Source organism: Leptonotus elevatus, chromosome 2 (assembly GCF_054856555.1).
Source record: "Leptonotus elevatus isolate MCC_2025b chromosome 2, RoL_Lele_1.0, whole genome shotgun sequence".
In the NCBI taxonomy this organism is placed as follows: domain Eukaryota; kingdom Metazoa; phylum Chordata; class Actinopteri; order Syngnathiformes; family Syngnathidae; genus Leptonotus; species Leptonotus elevatus.
Window position 1 is genome coordinate 40078437 of NC_141240.1, and position 21702 is coordinate 40100138.

The 21702-nt window shown below is 39.1% G+C and overlaps 2 protein-coding genes across 2 annotated transcripts; one reads left to right on the forward strand and one right to left on the reverse strand.

Annotated features, from left to right (window-relative positions):
* Positions 1 to 2449: 2449 nt before the first annotated feature.
* LOC147180007 (ras-related protein O-RAL-like) lies at positions 2450 to 6486 on the reverse strand. The gene is made up of 5 exons (XM_086067500.1): positions 6167 to 6486; positions 5234 to 5374; positions 4948 to 5156; positions 3885 to 4059; positions 2450 to 2951 (listed from the first exon to the last, which is right to left on the reverse strand). The coding sequence occupies exons 2-5, from the start codon at positions 5345 to 5347 to the stop codon at positions 2844 to 2846; spliced, it is 606 nt and encodes a 201-aa protein (XP_085923626.1). The 5' UTR covers positions 5348 to 5374; positions 6167 to 6486; the 3' UTR covers positions 2450 to 2843.
* Positions 6487 to 7924: 1438 nt separating this feature from the next.
* LOC147180008 (inhibin beta B chain) lies at positions 7925 to 16675 on the forward strand. The gene is made up of 2 exons (XM_086067499.1): positions 7925 to 8666; positions 13423 to 16675. The coding sequence occupies exons 1-2, from the start codon at positions 8249 to 8251 to the stop codon at positions 14196 to 14198; spliced, it is 1194 nt and encodes a 397-aa protein (XP_085923625.1). The 5' UTR covers positions 7925 to 8248; the 3' UTR covers positions 14199 to 16675.
* Positions 16676 to 21702: the final 5027 nt, after the last annotated feature.

Below are 21702 nucleotides of genomic sequence, written 5' to 3' on the forward strand. Positions count from 1 at the left end.
AAAAAAAAACCTCTGGTAAAACTAGAAGTCTGTATCAAACTTATTTACGTAAGTCAAAGTAAAACGCGCCAGACTGAAATGAACAAAAGTAAAACTTTATTGTTTTTAATTGCTGAATATAAAAATATTTTCCTCTTTAATTACTTAGCATAAAGCTCATACAAGTCAAGAAATATAATATCTAACATAATGATGGCAGAACAAGATGTCATTTACTCTTATTTAAAAAAATATATATGTCGTGATCATACGCAAAGGTTGGGAATAAAATTATGAGCTATGTTCTTTGGGTGTTTAAAATAAACAACATGCATTTAAAACTTGCCGTAGGCTAATTGGTACTTGCATGGGACTGCTGCATGTGTGTGAAGCGGCCAGTCAGCAGTCCAAAATTATGAAGGGAGAGAACCCGTTCTACTTTTAGCTTATTTATTATTTGTTTGGATGACAACATGTATCAAGAGCTTGTGAAACCCTGTGAATATTTATCAGTAAACTAAACTTTCCCATTTGTGACGCCTTCCAGTTTCCTCTGCATTCCTCCACTGGGGGAAACCACACAGCCTTCACTTATTGTCCTTCCACATCTGTGGTAGCAATTTCAAACGCCGTAGAATGATGCGAAAAGTTCCTCGTTTCAGGCTAACGTTACCGCAGTGTGAAAGGGCCTAACAGAGTGGACTCTAGACATACAGTATGTCCAATACCCCTTTTCACACTGCCTTCACATAAAATTAGCACATCAGAGGCATAACGGTATAGCCGCCTGCCCCTTGCAGGCAGAACTTTCTGAAGCAGAACCTGGTATCCATAATGGGTGTGTAAACATCTGTTGCAGTTTGGCATCAGCTTTGCTTTCGACACAAAGGGGTGTAAGAGTAAAAGGTGTTAAACTCCACACACTGTCCACAGTCAGTCTCTGTTACGCCTCTTTGATGTTGGCAAGTCGACGTAATGCTATCCTCCATTTTCTAATAAATGCTGAAAGTCAGGAAAAGTAGAGTATTATAACATCTTATCCATCAGCACAAACAGTATTTGGCCAGCTATGTGAGGGGGCATTGAGTGGCAATTGATTCCATGCCAGTTGCATGGAAGTCAGCTATGTGAGCCACAAGAAGCAGACGGAAATCCCCTAATGTCTGTTGTGTGCATGCTACTATTTGTTCTCCATCCAGCAGTAAAATGGGCACAAGGCCGCGTTTCTTCCTCCCACCCGGTGTCGCCCTGATACAAAATTTGTGTTCTCTCGGAATGAAGTGGTTCTTTGTAAGTTTATCTATGTTTTGTGCCGTCATCCATAAACTCTCCCTGCCCAGTTAAGGCCCGCCACACACCAAAGGTGATGGAACTTGGCAGTTGGGGGGGGGCAAAATACAGTCCAGGATTCACACGGGCAGGTGGATTGGCCCTCGCCCACATAACCAACATTCTGCAATGGAAAAACTGCGACCCCTGGTGTTGTTATGAGGAAACAACATTTTGAGGTGCCACATGCTTACGTCCTTGCAGGTGAGCTATTTCAAAACTGAAGTTGACTCTGATGGATGTGTTGTGGATTTCTATTAATGTGTTTAGAAGACAAAATGGTGGAAAGTAAGAATCATATTATGCGATAGATTGACAGATACATATTTCCACTAAACGTTTTATCCCACTGATATATACTGTATATATTACTAGATACAAATGGATAGATAGGCCAAGACTTTTGAAGCCGCGAGGCCGCCATATTGCTCCTCCCAAGAAACGTTTCTCGGCATATGATCCTATACAGTTACAGTATTGAAATTGGAGAACCTTTGAGACAGTACTTGGTAGAAACAGCATGATTAATGATGCTTTAAATTTGTTAAACGTAAACAAGAGGACTTCAGACATTTTACAACTTGCCTTAAACACATGTATAAATTATATGCTTATTGATGTTTACAGGAGGAAACTTGTATATTGTTTATTAAAGAGTTATACCTGTAATTCAACAAAAGATGCCTCTGCCAAATTGAATATTGGGGTCTTAGGAACAGAGCGAAAAGACAAAGGGGGTGTTCTGCACGTACGCGTATAGTTTACTTTACACAGTAGTCTGCTCGCGAGATGGGAAGAGTAAGATGGTCGCCCTGTAGCTTCAACGGCTTGCACGGGCGTGTATGGGCTATCCAGTAATACTGTATATACAGATCAGTGCCAAATACAGAGAACAGGTGATTGGTTACTTGAGCACACTTATATATGAAGGGACTGCCAATAGGACATTCGTGGCTGAAGCCAGAGGGCGGCCATTTTACGTTGCGACTTTTACTGACCACTTGTTTCCACCCCCTGAAAATACTGTTACGAGTGCATGTTAGTTTTTAATTTAGTTTAACACATGGCGATGACCCGGGAAGATTTACAGCACCAATTAGTGGAGAAAGAATGCATCAGGTCTGAATGATGACATCAACCGTTTCCAAAATACAAAAAAAAACAAGTGAGGTCCTTTTATTATCAAATCACGTTTTTCCATGTTATCTCTGTAGTGATCCAGATGTGATATTTGTAACATTTTAAAAGGTGAACGCTGAAGTGTGGGAAAAATGTGAACATTTGTTCATAACCAAAAGGGATGTAAAACTGTGTTGCGAACAAAAGCAAGCAAAAGTCCCCACACAGGTAATTTGGCACTTTGGACTGTTTGAGAAAACCACAACTGTGAGCTGTGTTCTGATGAGGAACAGGAGACTTCCTGTAACATGATTTCAGGCTGAAGTGGTGCTCCTGATTAAGAGGAATTGGCGAGGTGATTGTCGGCCGTCTGCAGCATTTGTCTTAGCGTGTTCTTTAGCGTGTTCTTTAGCGTGTTAAAGTATGCAGCAGCGCTTTTTCTTCTTCTTTCCGCTTGGCCCATTTTTATCCATGCTCTCAGCCATTTTCTTCACGCGCACTTCACGCATTAGGTCGAAGAACACCTGTGAGAAACCCAGGATTAGCAGAGGCCATGTTCAACACGAGCTCCAGATAAACATCAGCACATGTATAGAGTTGCAAAGGGGAGGACATTTTCCAGTAAATTTCCATGGCAAGTTAAGATGGCAAATTTTGGATATAATAATCCCCACTCCATTTAGGGCTGTGCAATTAATTGAAATTAAATTATAATTTCAATTGTTACTATTATTATTAAAAGATTATTCATGCTAATTTTGAGTTGTTAAAATGTATATATTTGCAACTTTTTATTTTAAAATGACTAATTTAATAAATCTTGTTTCGTCTAAAAGGAACTTGCCTTTTTTTTTTTTACATTTGTAAACATTTTCTTGTTTAAAAACAAAACAAATGATTGTCCTTATTGTGATTGCAATTATTACCAAATTAATCCTGTTTAATAATTTCTTCATAATCGAGCAGCCCTAACTCCATTAATTAATGAATAACTATTTTTGCTCTAACTTTCATGTATATTGTGTAATTCCACTTTTCACCACTAGATGGCGGCAAACTCGGAAGAATGACAAAACAGGAAGTATTGTACATCTTTGGGCATGATTTTTGATGTATATTGTGAGATGCAAAGTTTGTTAATTAGGAAAAAGTGGGATTTGTTTACTGTAAACAGAGAAAGATTGGCACACTGTTGCACTGCAATATTTTTGTCTTATCCATTGCTTTGTTGTTTTCTTATTTTAAAAGTGTGTTTTAAGACCTTTATTTTAAAAAATGCTATTAAAAAAAAACATGCCTAAAAAGTATTTATATAGCAGTTCATTCCTGTTTAATATCATCAATCTCTACGGAAAGTTACCAACATTTATAATTGTTGATTCACAACAACAGAAAGCATAAAAACAAAAACATTCACAACACAAATAGTTTTTTTTTCCCCGAGTGTATGTGCGTACCTTATCCACGTTAGCTCTGGTCTTAGCCGAAGTCTCCACATACTGAACACGCCACTCATTGACTTTTTCCACCACCTCCTCAACACTAACTTTTCGACGGTCCTCCAGGTCCGACTTATTCCCCACCAGTAACATGGGAATGGTCTCCTCTTCCTTCACACGCAAAATCTGCTCCCTATGGAAAACAGATAATAAACATGCTTCAAACTAACAATACGATCACAGGTGGCTAAAGTATTTCAGTGCAATGAGACTTCAGTAAAAGTACAAGTACTGATTCAACTTCAGACTCTGAAATGGTCTTAAGTACAAAAGTACAAATTAATTTCTACTGTCAATTACATACAACAACCATTTTGATAACAAACATCTCTGCACACAAAATATTTGTCCTCTTAACTTGCATAATTCTCATGCTGAGATGAACACCCCAAAACAATGCTGCATGTCGTAGGGCTGCTCGATTATGAAGAAAATATTAATCACAAATCACAATTATTTTGGTAATAATTTAAATAAATGCTGATAATTTTTTTGTACCAAAACAAGAAAATGTTTAAACATAAAAAATATTAAGACAGATAAATTTATTTGAAACATTATAATTATGCATGTTCCTTTTGGATGAAACAAAAATTATTAAATTAGTTATTTTAAAAAGGTGCACATTTATAAATTTGAACAACTCAAACTTAATATGAATAATATTTTTTTTACAATCATGCTGATTTTGTAATTGTGGGGCTTAATAATTGAAATTGAATTTTGATTAATTGCACAGCCCTAGCATGTCGGTTGTTAGCAATATGTGAACTGGCTAACAAAAAATGGTAAATTAACTAATAATAGTGAGTGAAAAAACATACCTTACCTGTACGTTGTAATAGCAAAATTGCCTAAGTTATTCTTTAACATACTGTTGCGATATATTAGAAAAAAATGTGCTTGCTAAAAACAGTTTATTGGTTGTTTTTTAATTTATATCGGCGTATATTCTCAGACATCGTAGACAATCTTTTGTTGTGCACAGTAACAAAAAAAATATTTGAAAAGGCGATGGCACCTTAACTCTGTAGTGGCCACAAAGGACTCGTATTCTGTGATCGAAAAGACGAGCAGGAAGCCCTCTCCGCTGCGGAAGTAGTTGTCTCTGATTGCGGCGTAGTCCTCCTGCCCCGCCGTGTCCAGAATGTCGATCTGAACGTCCTCACCGTCCAGGACCACCTTCTTCCTGTAGCTGTCGGCCTTGGTGGGCTCATAATCCTCCACAAACTGCAAGCACACAAAACATTGAGAGACATGGAAAACGCGAGCGAGGCTCGCGGGAACCGTGAGAATTGCGATCTCACCTCATCGTACATGAACTGCAGCGTGAGGGCGGATTTCCCAACGCCGCCGCTGCCCACCATGATCACCTTGTGCAGCGCCAGAGACGTCTGGTTCTTGTTTTTGCTCGAGGCCATGACGCCTCACAGCAACAACTGCACAGACTAGCATCGGGAATTGTTTATTAACATTTATTCACCACAACATTTATGTATCATAATTTTTACATTATTACAGATTAATTTATTACTTGTGTTTGTAAAAAATAAAATAAAAAATTAAAATGGGAAGAGACCATGAAAAAAATAATTGCATATTGAATCGCCATAATGAGGGCTGGGGGGGGAAGTGCAATTATTTAAATAAATTTTTTAATGCTTCTGCCCTACACTGGTAAGTAATGAATCATGTAATTATGCGACGGTAATATTTGTACACTTTGCACATCTAATATTATTGACAGTGATATGTAATCATACAGAGATGAATTATAATACTGTACACCCAATCTACAGTTTATGAAACTGGATTCAATCGATCAAGTTGAATATGCGTCTTTAGTGTCTGCCGTCACATCGGAGTCATAATGGACAATGGAGAGGGGCAACATAAATTAATGCATAATAAAAGTGAGCGTATTAATCAAACAGAAATAATAATTCAAAGTTTGTGAGTAAACTGACAACCAATCAACGAGTTTCGACAAGCCACCAAATAGCTCTCCTAAACTTCCGCACTCAAACCAAATTCCGATTTTGATTGGATTAAAGCTTTTGTGGGAACGCCCCCGAAACACACGATTGGCTGAAACTAGTGACGCTCACGTGATACTTTGGTTCCGATAGCGCTGTCTCTCCCTCAGGCAAACAATCGCGTTAAACGACGTTACGGCTTGTCAACAAATAGAAGAAACATGAAGCGAACTGGAACTGTAAAGAAAACATCCGCAAACTCACCTACTAGTACTTGTTTCACTTGTTTGCGAAGTTTTCCGCCATACAGCGTAGCGATAGAAAATCAAGTTGGACTAGCAGCAGACTTTTTGTGCCGCACCTTGCGTTGTGGCCGAAGCAGACAAAGAGGGAAGAGCGACAGGAGGACAAACTCTGACAGTTCTAAATGTCACCATGAGGGTGGAGACTGTTGACTGTTATGGATAAAACATGCCGCAAATTCCACGCCACTAAAGTTATTTCACTGCAATTCTACACACGAAATTGTAATGTTTAAAAGAAATGCGGTTTCACACGAGCATTCTATTCGCTTCACAAATCTGGGAAAGAGGCGCAGAGTGACACATCGTCCTGCGCAGAGTGACACATCGTCCTGCCCACTGCTTTGATAAGGGGAAAAAAACTGACGGGATATGACGTAACAGGAAGTTCTGACCTATATTCGTTATTTTATTATTACGTTAAAATATTTGTTTATATCTATTAGTATGAACCCCCACCCCAATAAAAAAAATATTTAAACAAAATATAGTGTCCAAAATAGGTACAAAATTCTAAAACAGAAATGGTATAGAACCTCACCAAATTCACAAAAACGCCATATACGCCTTAAATAATTAAAATAAAGGTTAAATACAAAATAAGATACAGCGTTACACTAAAAAATAAACTATATTACAGGATAAAGTCTAGAATAATAAAAAATAAAAATACTTCTTCACAGTTTTTTGTTTCGTACAGAGAGATAATGAAGAGAAATTGTTTCTATCAACAAAACAAAAAACCCCAACAGAGATTGGTTTGTTATGCATACATGTAGCTATTAAATGACTAAAATTACTATTAATAATCATTCGTCCTTGGTTTGTTTTAAGCCACTATAACACTCGATTTGCATGCTATTTAAAAAAAAAAAGAGAGAAATAATAATAAAGAGGACTAAGAGTTGGCTGCTCGATGAGGTTTAAACTCATTCTTACCAAAGATAAATAAAGAAATATGAGGTAGACGTTAATTTCTCTACAGTTTTACTAGTTTAAAGAAAGATGGCACTGTTTCACCACTTTAGTTACTTTCTCTGTAATTTTAGTAGTTCAAAGAAAGAGGGCACTGTTTCACCACTTTGTTCACCAGACGAGTCAGACACCATTTGATTTCATTTAATTCCACTACTCCAACTTCCCTTCTTCGACTTCCCTTTTAAACAACAGATTAATAGTAAAAGGTTAGGAAAGAGAGTTCGCCCCCGCCCCCTTCCCTTTATAGTTTAAAATGAAATACAATACCGCAATTGCACTTGTCCCGTGAGAGCAGCTGAGCTGCTTCGAGTTTTAACTAACAAATATTATGCGGACTAAAACTGGAAACGCACGAGTTTGCTTTGCATTTGAGCAAATGAGCTCAGTGTTTTACATTTTCAGTGTCTGAGAGAAGAACATGATTTGAAGTCTTGAATGCAGCGTGATTATTGTGGAGAATGATGAAACTAATTTTGAGCGTCACGATTACACGTTGTATGACTTTAGCCTGCAAGGTAGGAAGTTAATACAGAAGTGTCAAGTTAAACTTATTGTTCCAAAGAATTGCGTGGAACTTGCGCACAGGGTCCTGTTTCACATCAAAGGTTCAAGTGAAACGTGAGGAATCATTGAGAATTTCTCCTGGACTCCACCCACCCCATGACTGGCCACGCCCATCCGCGTCTACAAGGACTTGGTGGTGTAGTGCGTCGCGGGTCCCAGATGCCAGAATGGACTCATTCGCTGGCACACCTCCTCCTCCTCTTCATCCTCCTCTTCGTCCTCACCCTCCTCTTCCTCGGAATCAGACCAGCAGCCGTGTTTGGGAACTTATGAAGAAATGGCGCAACTTTTCAAACGGAATCCCATTTTGTGGAGTATGTTGACGGGTTCGGCTTAGGTTTCGCTGACTGATGAAGCGTGACTCGATCGTCCTCTTCCCCGCAGCTGCACGAGCGCGTTGGCGTGATGTAACAGAGTGTTCCCCGGACTTCACTTTGGACTTGATGACTTGAAGTGTGAGCAAAGCGGGAGCAAAGTTCTTCTATTCATTCTCAAACAAAAAATGACTTGTTGGCTCTTCCGATTGGCTGCGCTCTCGACTTGCGTCCTCTGCATCCTCTGCACGGCTGCGCCCAGTACCGCCACCGAGGCGGAGGCGGAGGCGTACACTCGGTCCCGGGATAGCTGCGCGTCTTGCGGCGTCGTTCAGCCGGAAGGTTCCGCCGCCGCCGAACCCGGGCGGCCGGACGCGGACTTGCTGGAGGCGGTCAAGAGGCACATCCTGAGCAGACTGCAGATGAGGAAGCGGCCCAACATCACGCACCCGGTACCGAAGGCCGCCATGGTGACGGCGCTGCGGAAGCTCCACGCCGGGAAGCTGCGGGAGGACGGCAGGGTGGAGATCCCCAACTTGGACGGGCACCCGATGAGCAATGACGTCCTGGAGGAGAGCTCGGAGATCATCAGCTTTGCGGAAAAAGGTGCGTCGGCCAGTTGTTCTCAAACCTTTTACACAAAGTAATACAAAAAACAACAACAACAACAATGTCCAGGTACTAACGCAGAGTGACACTGTATAGTACACTCTGAAAACAGTTGGGTCAAAAATAACCCAACTATGGGTCAAAAATGGACCGATCCTCAACTTCGGTCAATTTGAGTCAAGAAATGGGTCTTTCAGTGTAAAATATTGGTCAGATCTTTCACCTGGGTCAAAAAAATGGGGTCATTTTGTATCAAACAAACCAGAAAGTTGGGCCATAACTGACCCATAAAGTGGATCGGTCCATTTTTGATCCATAATTGGATTACTTTTCACCGAACTGTTTTTAGAGTGTACATTTTGTACAGTAGCCAATACATTACATTCTCAAAATAGTCTATTTGGTCACACTCTAAAAATATTAAAATTGACACTTGCAAGAGTAAAGCATTTTGTGTACGAGAGAATGTTTTTGCTCACCTTTTGGATATCAGTAAACAGTCGACGTGGCATAGCTCAGGTGGTAGAGTGGCCGTCTCCCAAGCTAAAGGTCATGAGTTTTATTTTTTAACACTTGTAACTTTTTTTTTTAAATGAACTAATAAAATGTAGACTACTCAAAAGACAAATTCTCTCGTACACAGTAAAAATACTTTGAGTAAAATGTATTTTACTCTCTTCCAAGTGTAGAATTTACTAGTAGGACCAAACTGATTATTTTTAGAGTAAAATGTACTCTACAAAATTGACTGTGTACATCTAACTGTTAATAAAAAAATTGACAAATATGGTGAACTTTATATTTTATTATTTTCAAAAATTGTCAGTATATGCAGTTTGACTATTAACAAGGCACTTTTAGTGATAGTACAAAAAAACTGTACTCAATGATTGAATTAAAATATATTGCAGTTAAAAGTTACGTTAAAAAAAAGGTACTTTCTAAAATCTATAAAATTCAAAAGAAAATGAAATTCAACTGAACTGAACTTTGGGCAATTTCTTAGACATGCAACAAAAGCTCATATTTATGATGAGAACATTTTCAAAAAAAAGAAAAAGTGAATAAATACTAGTCATTTTTTCTCACACCTGTTGCTGTCAGCGCCTTGTGTTGTGTTCACGTGCTGCAGAAAAAGTTGGACACCTCCAAGCGGCCACATTCCCGGAAGAGAAACGTGTGCTTTGATGTCAGCTTTGACAGCCTTTCCTTTCAGATGTTTCTGTCAACAATGGCGGCAGCCAACTGGCTGCATTAGCTTACCTTGCGTGGCTTCCAGCTGACTACAACACTTGAATCAGAAGCTCGGACCCAAGGCGGTAAACTGACGGCCGTGGGACGACTGCTCTCGCGTGAACGTGCATTTGCATGAAGATGCGCGTCCAAGTGTGACGCTTTAAGTTGATCTCATGTCCTCAGTGTCAGTTTCAATCGGCTCCGCTTAGAGTTCACAAAGTTCACTCTTGAAGAATTGCTCTAATCTTTTTCACCTGTCAAGTGTCAATCGGCATGTACGTATTACGCTCTACCTGTGCTGCGCATGTGCTCACGCTGGCCTGAGCCCACAGCTGATGAGGCGCTTCGTTTATTTTGGTCCTTGGCCAGATGATGGTTGTGGTTGTGACTGTGAAAACCGCGTAAATCATCTTCGTTGGCCAAGGATGTCAAAACACATGACAAATGTAAGAGAACCATTTAAGTGCCGATAGCTGTGCAAAATCAAGTCATCAAGCAAAAGGATAAAGTGATCAGCAGTGCGGTAATTACAACATGACGCAGATAATCGTTCGCACCATTTCAAGCGACCAGTAGCGTGGCAATTGCGATGAAATGCAGAAAGTCCTCCAGCACTTTAAAGTAGGGGGGGGGGGGTCAGGCGGTGACATTTTTTTTAATCGTAGTTAATCACATGACTTTAATAGCGAACTCGCGATTAATCGCACATTTTATATCTGTTCTAAATGTACAATCAAATATATTTTTTCCAAGTTTTCAGATTCTTAACATAAACGTGGAAACAAATGTTCAACTAATGGAAATGTGGCTTCAGCTTTTAGTCATTAATACAGTTATTTTATAATAATTTATAAATTTAGTTAAAATAAAAAAAAGATGTACGGTTAAAAAAAAAAACGGGCGTAATATTGATTTGTGTTAAGGTCATTATTCTGCCACTAGATGGCAAAATTGCATTTGTAAGACATTGGTGACAGCTCAGATTATTGTAAATTTAGAACAGATATCAAATTTGTGATTAATCGTTAGTTAACTAGTGAAGTCATGTGATTAATTACAATAAAAAAAAAAAATCGCCTGACGGCCTAATTAAAACAAATTGTTAAAAAATAAGGGGCATTTAATCGTAATTAATCGCATTATAATTTTATATCTGTTATAAATGTACAATAAAAAAATTCTATGTTTTCATAAAAAATGAAATGAAATGAAAAAAATGTTAAACTGATAGAAATAGTTCACATGAATTTTTGACGTCTATAGTCGTCAATGGCAGTGAATGAGTTAACAGCTATCTCATCTTTAATATGAAGTAACTTGTGAAATGCTGCACACTTTTAAAATTGTAAAATATAACTTGACCCCAGTCTTCACAAGTTTATGCATTATTATTACATTTATTAATGCTAAATTTTGACATGGATGTGTCTGCTGAGACCGGAATTCCCCCAGTGCAGGCTTTCCATTTAAGGGGCGGTCATTAATGGCATTAAAGGAATTAACTCAAAATTAATGCTACTACTTCAAAGTTTCTAGTGCTGTGGAATATTGATCACCAACAGTTATAAATAAATGTAGAGAGCTGCATCTATAATAACCAACATATTAATACTTTCACACAGGGATGTGAATTGAATTGGTGAGAAAAGTGTGCATAGTTTGATAGTGCCTACCTGAGGGAAAGAGCTGGAAGAGGTGGTGACCAGGATATGGAGGTCAGAGAGAATTTTGCCTGCTCTTACCTTAGTTCTTGGTAAGTCCCCAAGTGTAGGTATGGGAGGGAGGGAGGGGGGGGGGGGGTTCACCAATGACTGCCAAGCAGTTGTAACTATTCGTTGCAATCAGATTTTGTCCTTTTCTTGTGGTGGCATCAATCCAAACTGTTAATTAAATGTGTGAATTAAATTCATTTCTTTAAAAAATTTCTGCCTGAATGAAAAAAACATTTTTTTTTTAGCAAGAAACACAAAGTGGACACACTCAAATGATGTGGTGGCCCGGATCTGGCCCTCGGGCCTGGAATATGTCATCCAGGAGGCGGGTTTCATTCAATCGTTTCAAAATTTTAAAGCAAATTTACTGAAAATGCGCATACCGGACATGCGACTTCTGCTCGTTTTCGTCTGTTCTTCTTTTGCGAATATTGAGAGGGGACTCCACCGCTGTAGGTGGCGCTATACACCCTAGAGATGTGATCCACCAGTAATTTAAAAGAAGAAGACCAGGAAGTGACTGCGCCATGCGATGACGTCTGCTTTTGTAATTCTTGATAAAACTTAGCATTTCTTTGCTGTTTTCCATCTAAAATTGCATTAATATTCGCTTCTTTAATTAATTCCCAAATAATTCCGTTTTGTTGTCCCCCCCCCAAACATAACTTACTTTATCGTCCGACATTACTTTGCTACTACAAACGTACGTGTAACGTAATATCCGGTCAAAACATGTGACATATATCCGGTCTTGTCAGCTTTAATTGGCAAAACTTTTGCATTTTCCTTCTTTATATACACTTCAAAATCCACCCCCTCCAAGCGTAAAAACTTAACCTAAAACTTTAAAAAAAAAAAGCCAGCTTTTTCTTAATACTAATCATCTTTACAAGTTGGCGACTTGGCAGCTTAGATGTTAGGAATTAGACATACATAACTTACTTTATCGTCCGACATTACTTTGCAACTACAAACGTACGTGTGACGTAATATCCGGTCAAAACGTGCGACGAGCATCCGGTCTTGCCAGCGGTTATTTGCAAAACCTGTTTCCATAACCAAAATTAGCATTTTTCTTTTTTCGATACGCTTCAAAATCCACACCCTCTAAGCGTAAAAACATTTTTTGCAAATTTTGGGCCCTTTTCCAAATTCCTAGCGGCAAAATGCACGGGAGACAATGTGGCCTATCGAAGCGAAACGTGGGAAAAGTCAAACGGAAAGCGGAGCCGTGGACATCAAACAAAAAAAAAAAACTGCAATAAACAACAAGGTTAACTTAAAATGCCAACATCAAAGTACCAACCAAGCCGCTGCGGAAAAATAACGGGTAACAATACAAAGCGAGTACTTCGCAAAAGCAGGATCGGGAGTCGCCGTAAGCCGCAAGCAAGGCAGCGAGGAGAATACGTCGACGCCGCCTGTCTGCAGCGTATCGGCTATTGAAGCCGACTGATCATAAGACGCCGCGGGTCCGTCGGCTCTGCCCGCCACCGTTGTCAAGGCAACTGAGGAAGCAAATCAAAAAGTCAAAAGTGCCGCGACAAACAATTGTTCTTACAGTGTTCCCTCACTTTTCGCGGGTAATATGTTCCACGCCTGCCCGTGATTGGTGAATTTCCGCAAAGTAAAGGTAATAAAAAAAAATATATATATATATATATATTTTTTGTTATTACCTTTATTTCCCTTTTTGGAGTCATTCTGAGAGCAACTCAGCTGCAGCAACATGGAAGAAAAGACACAAGGTTTTCAAGTGAATTGTGAGGTCGCCATGTTGTCGTAACGTCCGCCATTGTTTGCAGATGACCTGGTGACGTCCAAGTCCAGTTTGTTCTTCCTGATCTCCAGCGAGGGCAACCGGCACCTGGACGTGACGCAGGCCACCCTCTGGCTCTACTTCAAGTTGCTGCCGCCGCCCGTGGCGGCGCGGTCCCGGCGGAAGGTGACGGTGAAGGTGTACTACCAGGAACCGGGCCTGAGCAGCAAGTGGAACCTGGTGGAGAAATGCGTGGAGCTGAAACGGAGCGCGTGGCACACCTTCGCGCTCACCCGCGCCGTGCGCTTGGTGTTCGAGCAGGGCGAGCGGCGGCAGAACCTGGACGTGCGCTGCGACGGCTGCGAGGCGGCGGGCGTGGCGCCCGTCCTCCTCAACCGCAACGACGAGTCGCACCGGCCTTTCCTGGTGGTGCAGGCCCGGCAGGTGGACGCCACGCATCGCATTCGCAAGCGAGGACTGGAATGCGACGGCAGCGCCGGCCTGTGCTGCCGCCAGCAGTTCTACATCGACTTCCGGCTCATCGGCTGGAACGACTGGATCATCGCGCCGTCCGGATACTTCGGGAACTACTGCGAAGGGAAGTGTCCCGCGTACATGGCGGGAGTCCCCGGGTCGGCGTCGTCCTTCCACACGGCGGTGGTCAACCAGTACCGCATGCGGGGCATGAGCCCGGGTTCCATGAACTCGTGTTGCATCCCCACCAGGCTGAGCACCATGTCCATGCTCTACTTTGACGACGAGTACAACATCGTCAAACGGGACGTTCCCAACATGATCGTGGAGGAGTGCGGCTGCGCTTGAGCGTCCTCACAGAATCGCAAGCGGCCGGACCACGCGGGGAAGCCGACACGCGCACGCGCACTTGCGTAGAGGCTTGTACATATATTTATGTTTGTTGATGTACAGTGGTACCTTGACTTACGAGTGCCCCCTAAAAAAAAAAAACACAATGAAAATGCTCACAATGGGGAACGCAGTGGCGGTTTTACAGCAATTTTACAAGGGGTGCTGGATTTGGTCACAGTTTGTTATATGTGACCTCACTAGTCTAAACGAGGGGTGTCAGGCGATTATTATTATTTTTAAATCATAATTAATCGCACAACTTCAATAGTTAACTCACAATTGGTTGCAAATTTTGTATCTGTTTGAATGTACAATAAAATATTAGTTAAAAAAAAGTGAGACAAAAATGTTAAACTAATAGAAATATGGCTGCATCTTTTAGTCATTGACAGTAATTTCATAATAATTCATAAAACTGTGTTAAAATAGAAAAAGACGTACTGTAAAAAAACGAGTGTGATATTGATTTGTGTTTGTAAAAATGGCTGGATTTTGCTTCATAACTCATATTCCACAAATGTAATCATCAGAATGTTAGGTTTAGACTAGGGGTGTCAAAATGAGTGCGTTATTTTGAGTTCATTTCAAGTTCCTTTAATGCCACTCATTTTTTCAACGCACGATTAATGAGCGCCCTTTACTTGGACAACCTGTACTTGGTGAATTCCAGTCGCAACGCAGCAGACACGTCTACGTCAAAATTGAGCAGGAATCCATTTAACAATAATGCATACATTTGTGGAGACTGGGGTCAAGTTTTACAATTGAAAAAATGTGCAGAATTTCACAAGTTACTTCATGTTAAAAATTAGATAGCTCTTAATATGAAAGGAAAAATGCACTGAGCTGTCACCAACGTCTTACAAATGCAATGATGCCATCTAGTGGCAGAAAAATGAACTCAACACAAATCAATATCACCCTGGTTTTTTTTACCGTGCAGTACATCTTTTTAATTCAAACTCAATTTTATGAATTATGAAATTATCAATGACTAAAAGATGCAGCCATATTTCTATTAGTTAACCCCCCCCCGCTTTTATGTTAAACAAGAGTATGAAACTTATAAAAAATATATTTGATTGTACATTTAGAACAGATATAAAATGTGCTTTTGAAGTCATGCGATTAATTACTATTATTAAAAATTGTAATCGCCCGACACCCCTAATAATAACGGTACATTAATTCTCAAGTGACTGTTTGACATTCATATTTCTCTCCGGGCATACAGCAATACCAACGTAAATATATTTAAGATGCATTAAAAATGACCTTTTTGCTTTAATTATAGTTAGTTTTATAATTGTACAGTTACTTTTATAAACGTAAGATGTAGTTTCAGTTATTTTTTTTATTTTTTTTTAAAGCATTTTCATTTGAATTGTATTTCTTTAACAAAAAATGTTTTTTTCAATTTTAGTTCTTGTTATTTTGTTAGTTTTTGCCAACTAATAACCATGGCCCCTCTCTCCCTGTGGAGGGTCTACTGTACAACCAACCGGAGCTGGAGACATTAGGCCACGCCTCTTAAACACGCACACAAATACTACAGTGTGTGTGCGACTTTTGGCTTCTCACAACCCGTTTTATTCCTTACATTGTCTTTGATTATGATTTTATATTTACAATGCTGTCCTTGTTTTTTTTTAATGCAAGACATTTTTTTTTTGGGGGGGGGGGGGCGATTTTCATAAGTCAAGGTACCCCTGTATTTGCATGGTTGTGCGCTGGGAGTTGACCTCTGTGACCTCACAGCCAATTTTCAAAGCACAGACTTCATTCACTCCGAGGTCGGTCGCCTCCTCACGCACTTGCAGATCGAAATGCCTCCAGTGAGCATTAGGTGGCGCCTGACCAGCCCAAGTGCCACAGCAGCTATGCAAACACATTGAGCACACGCGACAGCAGAACAAGCTGAACGCCAGCGTCAAACTATCACTATCGGCAATACTTGAAAGGCACGCGTGCTGAGTCGTTACCATGCTTTAACGCTCTCCAGTTTGCTTGACACGCTCTCCGAAAGCTTCCCATGTTGTTCGGCGGCGGCTTAACCTTCACGCGCCGCCGCCGCGCCTCTCTGGCCCCTCCCCCATCCACCCGCTCGTATTCGACTATTTGCACTGAGGAGCTGTCAAGCTGCCAACACGGGACATCAAAGTTATTTTTCTAAAACTGCATTTCAAGGAACCAAAGAGGTACTGTAAAATGAGTGTTGTCATGAGAGGCCTAAACACTGTCATGTGAATCAACATCATCTTCATCTCTGCCTAGAAGATGTTTTTTTTTCTTTCTTCTTTTTTTTGGAAATACACTTTTTACTAGTTTGTTTCTTAGATTCATTTAGAATGAAGCACATGTGGTCCGTGTACAATAACATTTCATTGTTTTCTTCATGGTGACTGTTGCAAAAATAAATTTCTTATTACTGTGCTGTTTGAGTTCCTTGTGTCATTTGACATCGCACTCACACAACAGTTGCGTCAAAAATAACCCAACTGTGGGTCAAAAATGGACCGATCCTCTACTTGGGTCAATTTAACACAACTTTCAGTCAAGAAATGGATCTTTTAGAGTAAAAGAACTCGTAAATTTTGGTCAGATCCTTTACATGGGTTAAAAAAAAAAAGAGGGTCACCCAGAAAGTTGGGTCAAATTAACCCATAAAGTGGATCGGCCCATTTTTCATCCATAATTGGGTTACTTTTGACCCAACTCTTTTTAGAGTGTACATTTTGTAGAGTACATTAAACTCTCAAAAGAGTTTATTTAGTCCCACCCTAAACAGAGTAAAATTGACACTTGCAAGAGTAAAATATTTTGTGTACGAGAGAATGTTTTTTTTGGTCTCCTTTTGGATATCAGCACACAGTCGAAGTGGCATAACTCAGGTGGTAGAGCGGCCGTCTCCCAAGCTGAAGGTTGTGAGTTTGTTCCTCAACACTTGTGTTACCTTTTTTTAAATAAATAAATATTACATATTTTGTATAAAACAACTTTGAAAATTATGTCAAATTGAACCACAAAGCGGATCGGTCCATTTTTCATCCATAATTGGGTTACTTTTGACTCAACTGTTTTTAGAGTGTGATATGTGTCTGCAAAATGCCCGAGTGTAATGTTGGGATGGTCTGGGGTTTTCCAGCTGTCATCAGAAGACCTGCAGGCATCAATTGTGGGTGAACCTATTGATCATGTTTGTGTGAAAGTCAATCAGGGACGAAGGTTGGGCTGCTCGATTAATGCACTCTTAAAACAGTGGGTCGAAAAAGGACCGATCCGCTACTTGGGTCAATTTGAGTCAAGAAATTGGTCTTTCAGTGTAAAATAACTCATAAATATTGGTCAGATCCTTTACTTTTACACTTTATTTTTCATCCATAATCGGGTTACTTTTGACCCAACTGTTTTTAGAGTGTGAAGAAAATCACTATTCATTTGGTCATAATTGAAATCACGATTAGGATGATCATTTGTTTTATGGTGAAAACAAGAAAAAGTTTAAACATGTAAACAAATATGAAAACAAATACATTTCTTTGAAACACTACAATTATGCAAGTTTCTTGGGGACCAACCAAGAGTTATTAGTTATTAAAGAAAAAAAGTGAAAATATATACATTTAAACTCATAATTAAATTTTTTTGTAATTGTGGAGAGTCATAATTTAAATTGTAATTGCATTTTAATGAATTGCACAGACCTAGACGAAGAAAGTGACAGCTGGCCGTTATATAATAATAAAATGTGTTCAGTTAAAAGCCGCGAGGAAAAAGAAAGCGGCGTGGAAGTCAACATTGGCCGTAAATCACATTTGAACTGGTAAGTTAATTCAAAAACTGACGTGGTGGAAATTTAGATATCGCAAACATGATTATCAAGGCACTTGACTTTTCTGAATCAAATTCAAATCAGAATCTAGCGAGTGCAACGTGCACAAACATGGGACAAAAAGGAGGTGGTGGAAAAAAAAAGTAAATTATAGTTATAACGCAACATTTATCCAATGGCTATAACGTTCCAACAAAATGTTAATCCGACCGCTAACTAATGCTAGCTAACGTACTAGCTCGTAGCATGGAGCCATAGTAGCCACTTGTTGATGTACTGTAATTGTGTGTCAAGTTGTTTTTCATCAAAGAGATGAGAGAACATTTTATGTGAGATAGTTTTAGATCTGAAATGTTTAACATTATATGCAGAAAAAAACAAAAAAACAAGGTTAAGTGATTGTCCTGACTAAAGACTATAAAATGTTGACAGTTTTTGTTGACTAAAACCAGACAAATAAAATGATGTTTACTTGGACTAAAATAAAGACTAAAATGCTAGATTTATAACCAATTTAAGTTGACTAAATAAACACGAGATGAGGTTGGCTAATTGGTTGAAACTGGACTAAAAGAGACTCAATTTAAAAATGTCTGATAAAATGAACGGAGTATTTTCCTGTCTGCTAGCGGAGTAACAGAAGTTGAAGTTCTGAGATTTCAGGAGGAGAACATGTAATACATAAAACATCTGTCTGCCCGTTCATATTACACACGTGAGTAAATTAGCGAGGTCTGCTAGCTGAGGCCACCACTCATAAAAATGAGGCCACTCTTTGTAATGATCTTAAGAAGGTATGACAGGCGGTCCACGCATCACAAGGCGGTCTTCCAAAAAGGTACATGCCATCGTTTGAGGCTTTCATCAATTTTAACGTAAAAATAGCATATTAAGATTGCTATCGTGTTAGGTTAAAAATAAATGTCAATTTTTTTCAAATATTTGATTTGCATTTGAAAATACAAAGACACAATGATAAACGGCGTGTTTGCAGTTTTCTTCTCCGTACCTGTCAAGAGGTAAATGGGGATATTGGCTGCCACTCAAATTGCAGATGACGATTGTTTGACCTTCTCTTCACGGAAAAAGTCTTTTGAGGAAGAAGATGAGAAAATGACATCAATTTAACACATTTTGTCACCAAATTGACTACTTTTCTCAGTAACTGATCGAATTTTATTATGTTTGAGTACAAAAAAGTAGGGGTGGGAATCTTTGAATGTATCACGATTCGATTCCGATTTTTGGGTGTGCGATTTGATTCAGAATCGATTTTCGATTAAGAACGATTTTTGATTCAAAATGATTTGATTGACAATGATTTTTGCTTCAATCTATAGACGTGCAAGGAATTGTAATGATCTACTCCAGTCTGACTCGCTAATGCTAATTAGCGCACTACTCGCGGTACTTTTATCACTCAAAGGAACGGCTCCACGCTGCAAAAAAAACAACTTTTATTGTAATAACTTGAACTTGACTTTTTCCTTCTACTCTCTAACGTGGCTACAACTTAACAGTGTATTAGACGGCGTGGAACCACACTGCCCCTCAGTGGCCAAACCGGGTACAACCGCGCTCCAAATAAAGACACACACAGACAAAGACAAGACAGTATAAAATAATTTAAATAAAATCGATTTTGGGACATTTAAAATTGATTCAGAATCGTACTAAATCAGAATCGCGATTCTTATGAGAATCAATTTTTTGGCACACCCCTACTATACATGTGGTTCAATGTGTGTTATATATGTTTGTAGCTCATGTAACTTTGCCGTGCACTTAATTGCCTCGTTAGCTGCAGTGCTAAAAATAGAACGGTGCCGTTTATGACCCTCGCAGACACAAATTATAGCTCTTATACATACATTTGTAAATAACGGAGAATGTGAAACAGGAAACGGAAACACAGAGCAGCCTTCCACATTAAAAGCATGGATTTCAAAACAAGATATAATTAAACGTCACACACTAAACAGCTTGAGGAATTCTTAGATGGTGGATGTTACTAAATGACATGAAGCCTTATTGTATTGAATGGAATTCTTTGCACTTCACTCTATTCCGTAAAAAGAAGTTGTACAACCACATATTTTGATTGAGACTTTTATTCTGGCTACTGGATTATTTGTTTCATTTTATTTACCTATTTAAAAAAATCATGCTCTGAACAAATTGAAAAAATATAATTGCCATTTATTTCATTCAATTTGAAGGACATTTGCTGTAGTTGGGATATATATGTCATTATAAAAAATCTGTCATTGAAATTTTATGTATCATAAGTACTAATGGTATCGGCACTTGGTGTCGGTGAGTACTAAAGATTTGAGTATCGGTCTCAAAATAAGTGATATCGATCATCCTTAATCAAAATACTACGCTAATAAATGAAGTTACAAGTTGGGAGGGAAATATAAATCAAGGTACCATGGTACGAGTATATCCGGTTGCTCGGCGGCAGCGTGGTAAACTACTAGTTAGTTAGCATCATAGTTGTGTAGTTTGGGTTTGAAACTGGGCTGTGGCCTTTCATATGAAATTGTGTTTGTCTCCATACAGTCTGCCCTGTGACTGCCTGCTGACCCGACCAGGTTACACCCAAGACACAACACCAGTCATTTAAATGCTACAACGAAAGAAGAACTATTGCATCGAATTTAAACCACACATTTCTTTTTTTTTTCTTTTCTTTTCTTTTCTTTTTTTTAAAGAGCTCAGTATTGTTCATTCGGTAATTTTACCGATTTGACATGTCATCATCATTGCTCTCTTTTTTATTTATTAAAATTTAAAATGTCTATATATTTTTTTAATTATTTTGTATGTGGGTGAGTATGTGCGTGCGTGCGAGCGTGTGTGTATTCATTAGTTCACCAAAAAACAATTAAAAAATCCCATACCGTTCACCTAAACCGAACACCGCCGTCAGGAGACCCGAGGAAGGACCAAAGAAAAGAAAGGAAAGTGAAATCCAGCACCGACCAGACACCACCCACCGGGCCAAAACCACACATTTCAATTAGCACACATAAACAACTTCATCTGAATTAGATTTGTCAAAAGTTGTAATAACACGTCTGCGTGTGTTATTACAACTTTTGCTCAGTAACAGCCAACGCAGTACATGACAATCATTTAACCAATAGTCATAAATAATGTCTACAATATTTCCAGCACAACTACAGTTGGAAACATCTGAGCAAAACAATTCCTGAGCAAGTATCCCTGTATGTAACCGTACTATTTTGGAAATAAATACATAAATAATTTTTCAAAAGCTTGAATGTTGTTATTCCATGACTGGCAGAATTGAAGACATTTTGGAAGAAGGAAACATGGAAGTTAGAGCTTTCCCTGGTGCTTACTTAATTTTATTTAAGAAGGAAAAAATATGCAATTAATTATTTAATATAATGGGAACTTAAATGATGGAGGGGACCACAATTTTTCATCGGTATTAGTTGGAGGCCACATAGGACCACCCACTTTCGAACCAGATGACATTTATACGTGCATATGTCTGTTTTTTTTTTTTTTATTGAACCAATGACAACGCAGTATCTTAATGCAGTTCTTGCTCAAAGAATGTTTAATAGATCCAATCTGCAACAACAAAGGTTT

What these genes read in the sequence shown, in the direction of transcription:
- LOC147180007 (XM_086067500.1), bottom strand. Translation starts at nt 5,347, where the DNA reads ATGGCCTCGAGCAAAAACAAGAACCAGACGTCTCTGGCGCTGCACAAG. An exon ending in TGCAGTTCATGTACGATGAG is followed by an intron (nt 5,157 to 5,233) that starts GTGAGATCGCAA and finishes GTGTGCTTGCAG; the next exon opens with TTTGTGGAGGATTATGAGCC. An exon ending in CCAGAGCTAACGTGGATAAG is followed by an intron (nt 2,952 to 3,884) that starts GTACGCACATAC and finishes GGTTTCTCACAG; the next exon opens with GTGTTCTTCGACCTAATGCG.
- LOC147180008 (XM_086067499.1), top strand. Translation starts at nt 8,249, where the DNA reads ATGACTTGTTGGCTCTTCCGATTGGCTGCGCTCTCGACTTGCGTCCTC. An exon ending in CATCAGCTTTGCGGAAAAAG is followed by an intron (nt 8,667 to 13,422) that starts GTGCGTCGGCCA and finishes CATTGTTTGCAG; the next exon opens with ATGACCTGGTGACGTCCAAG.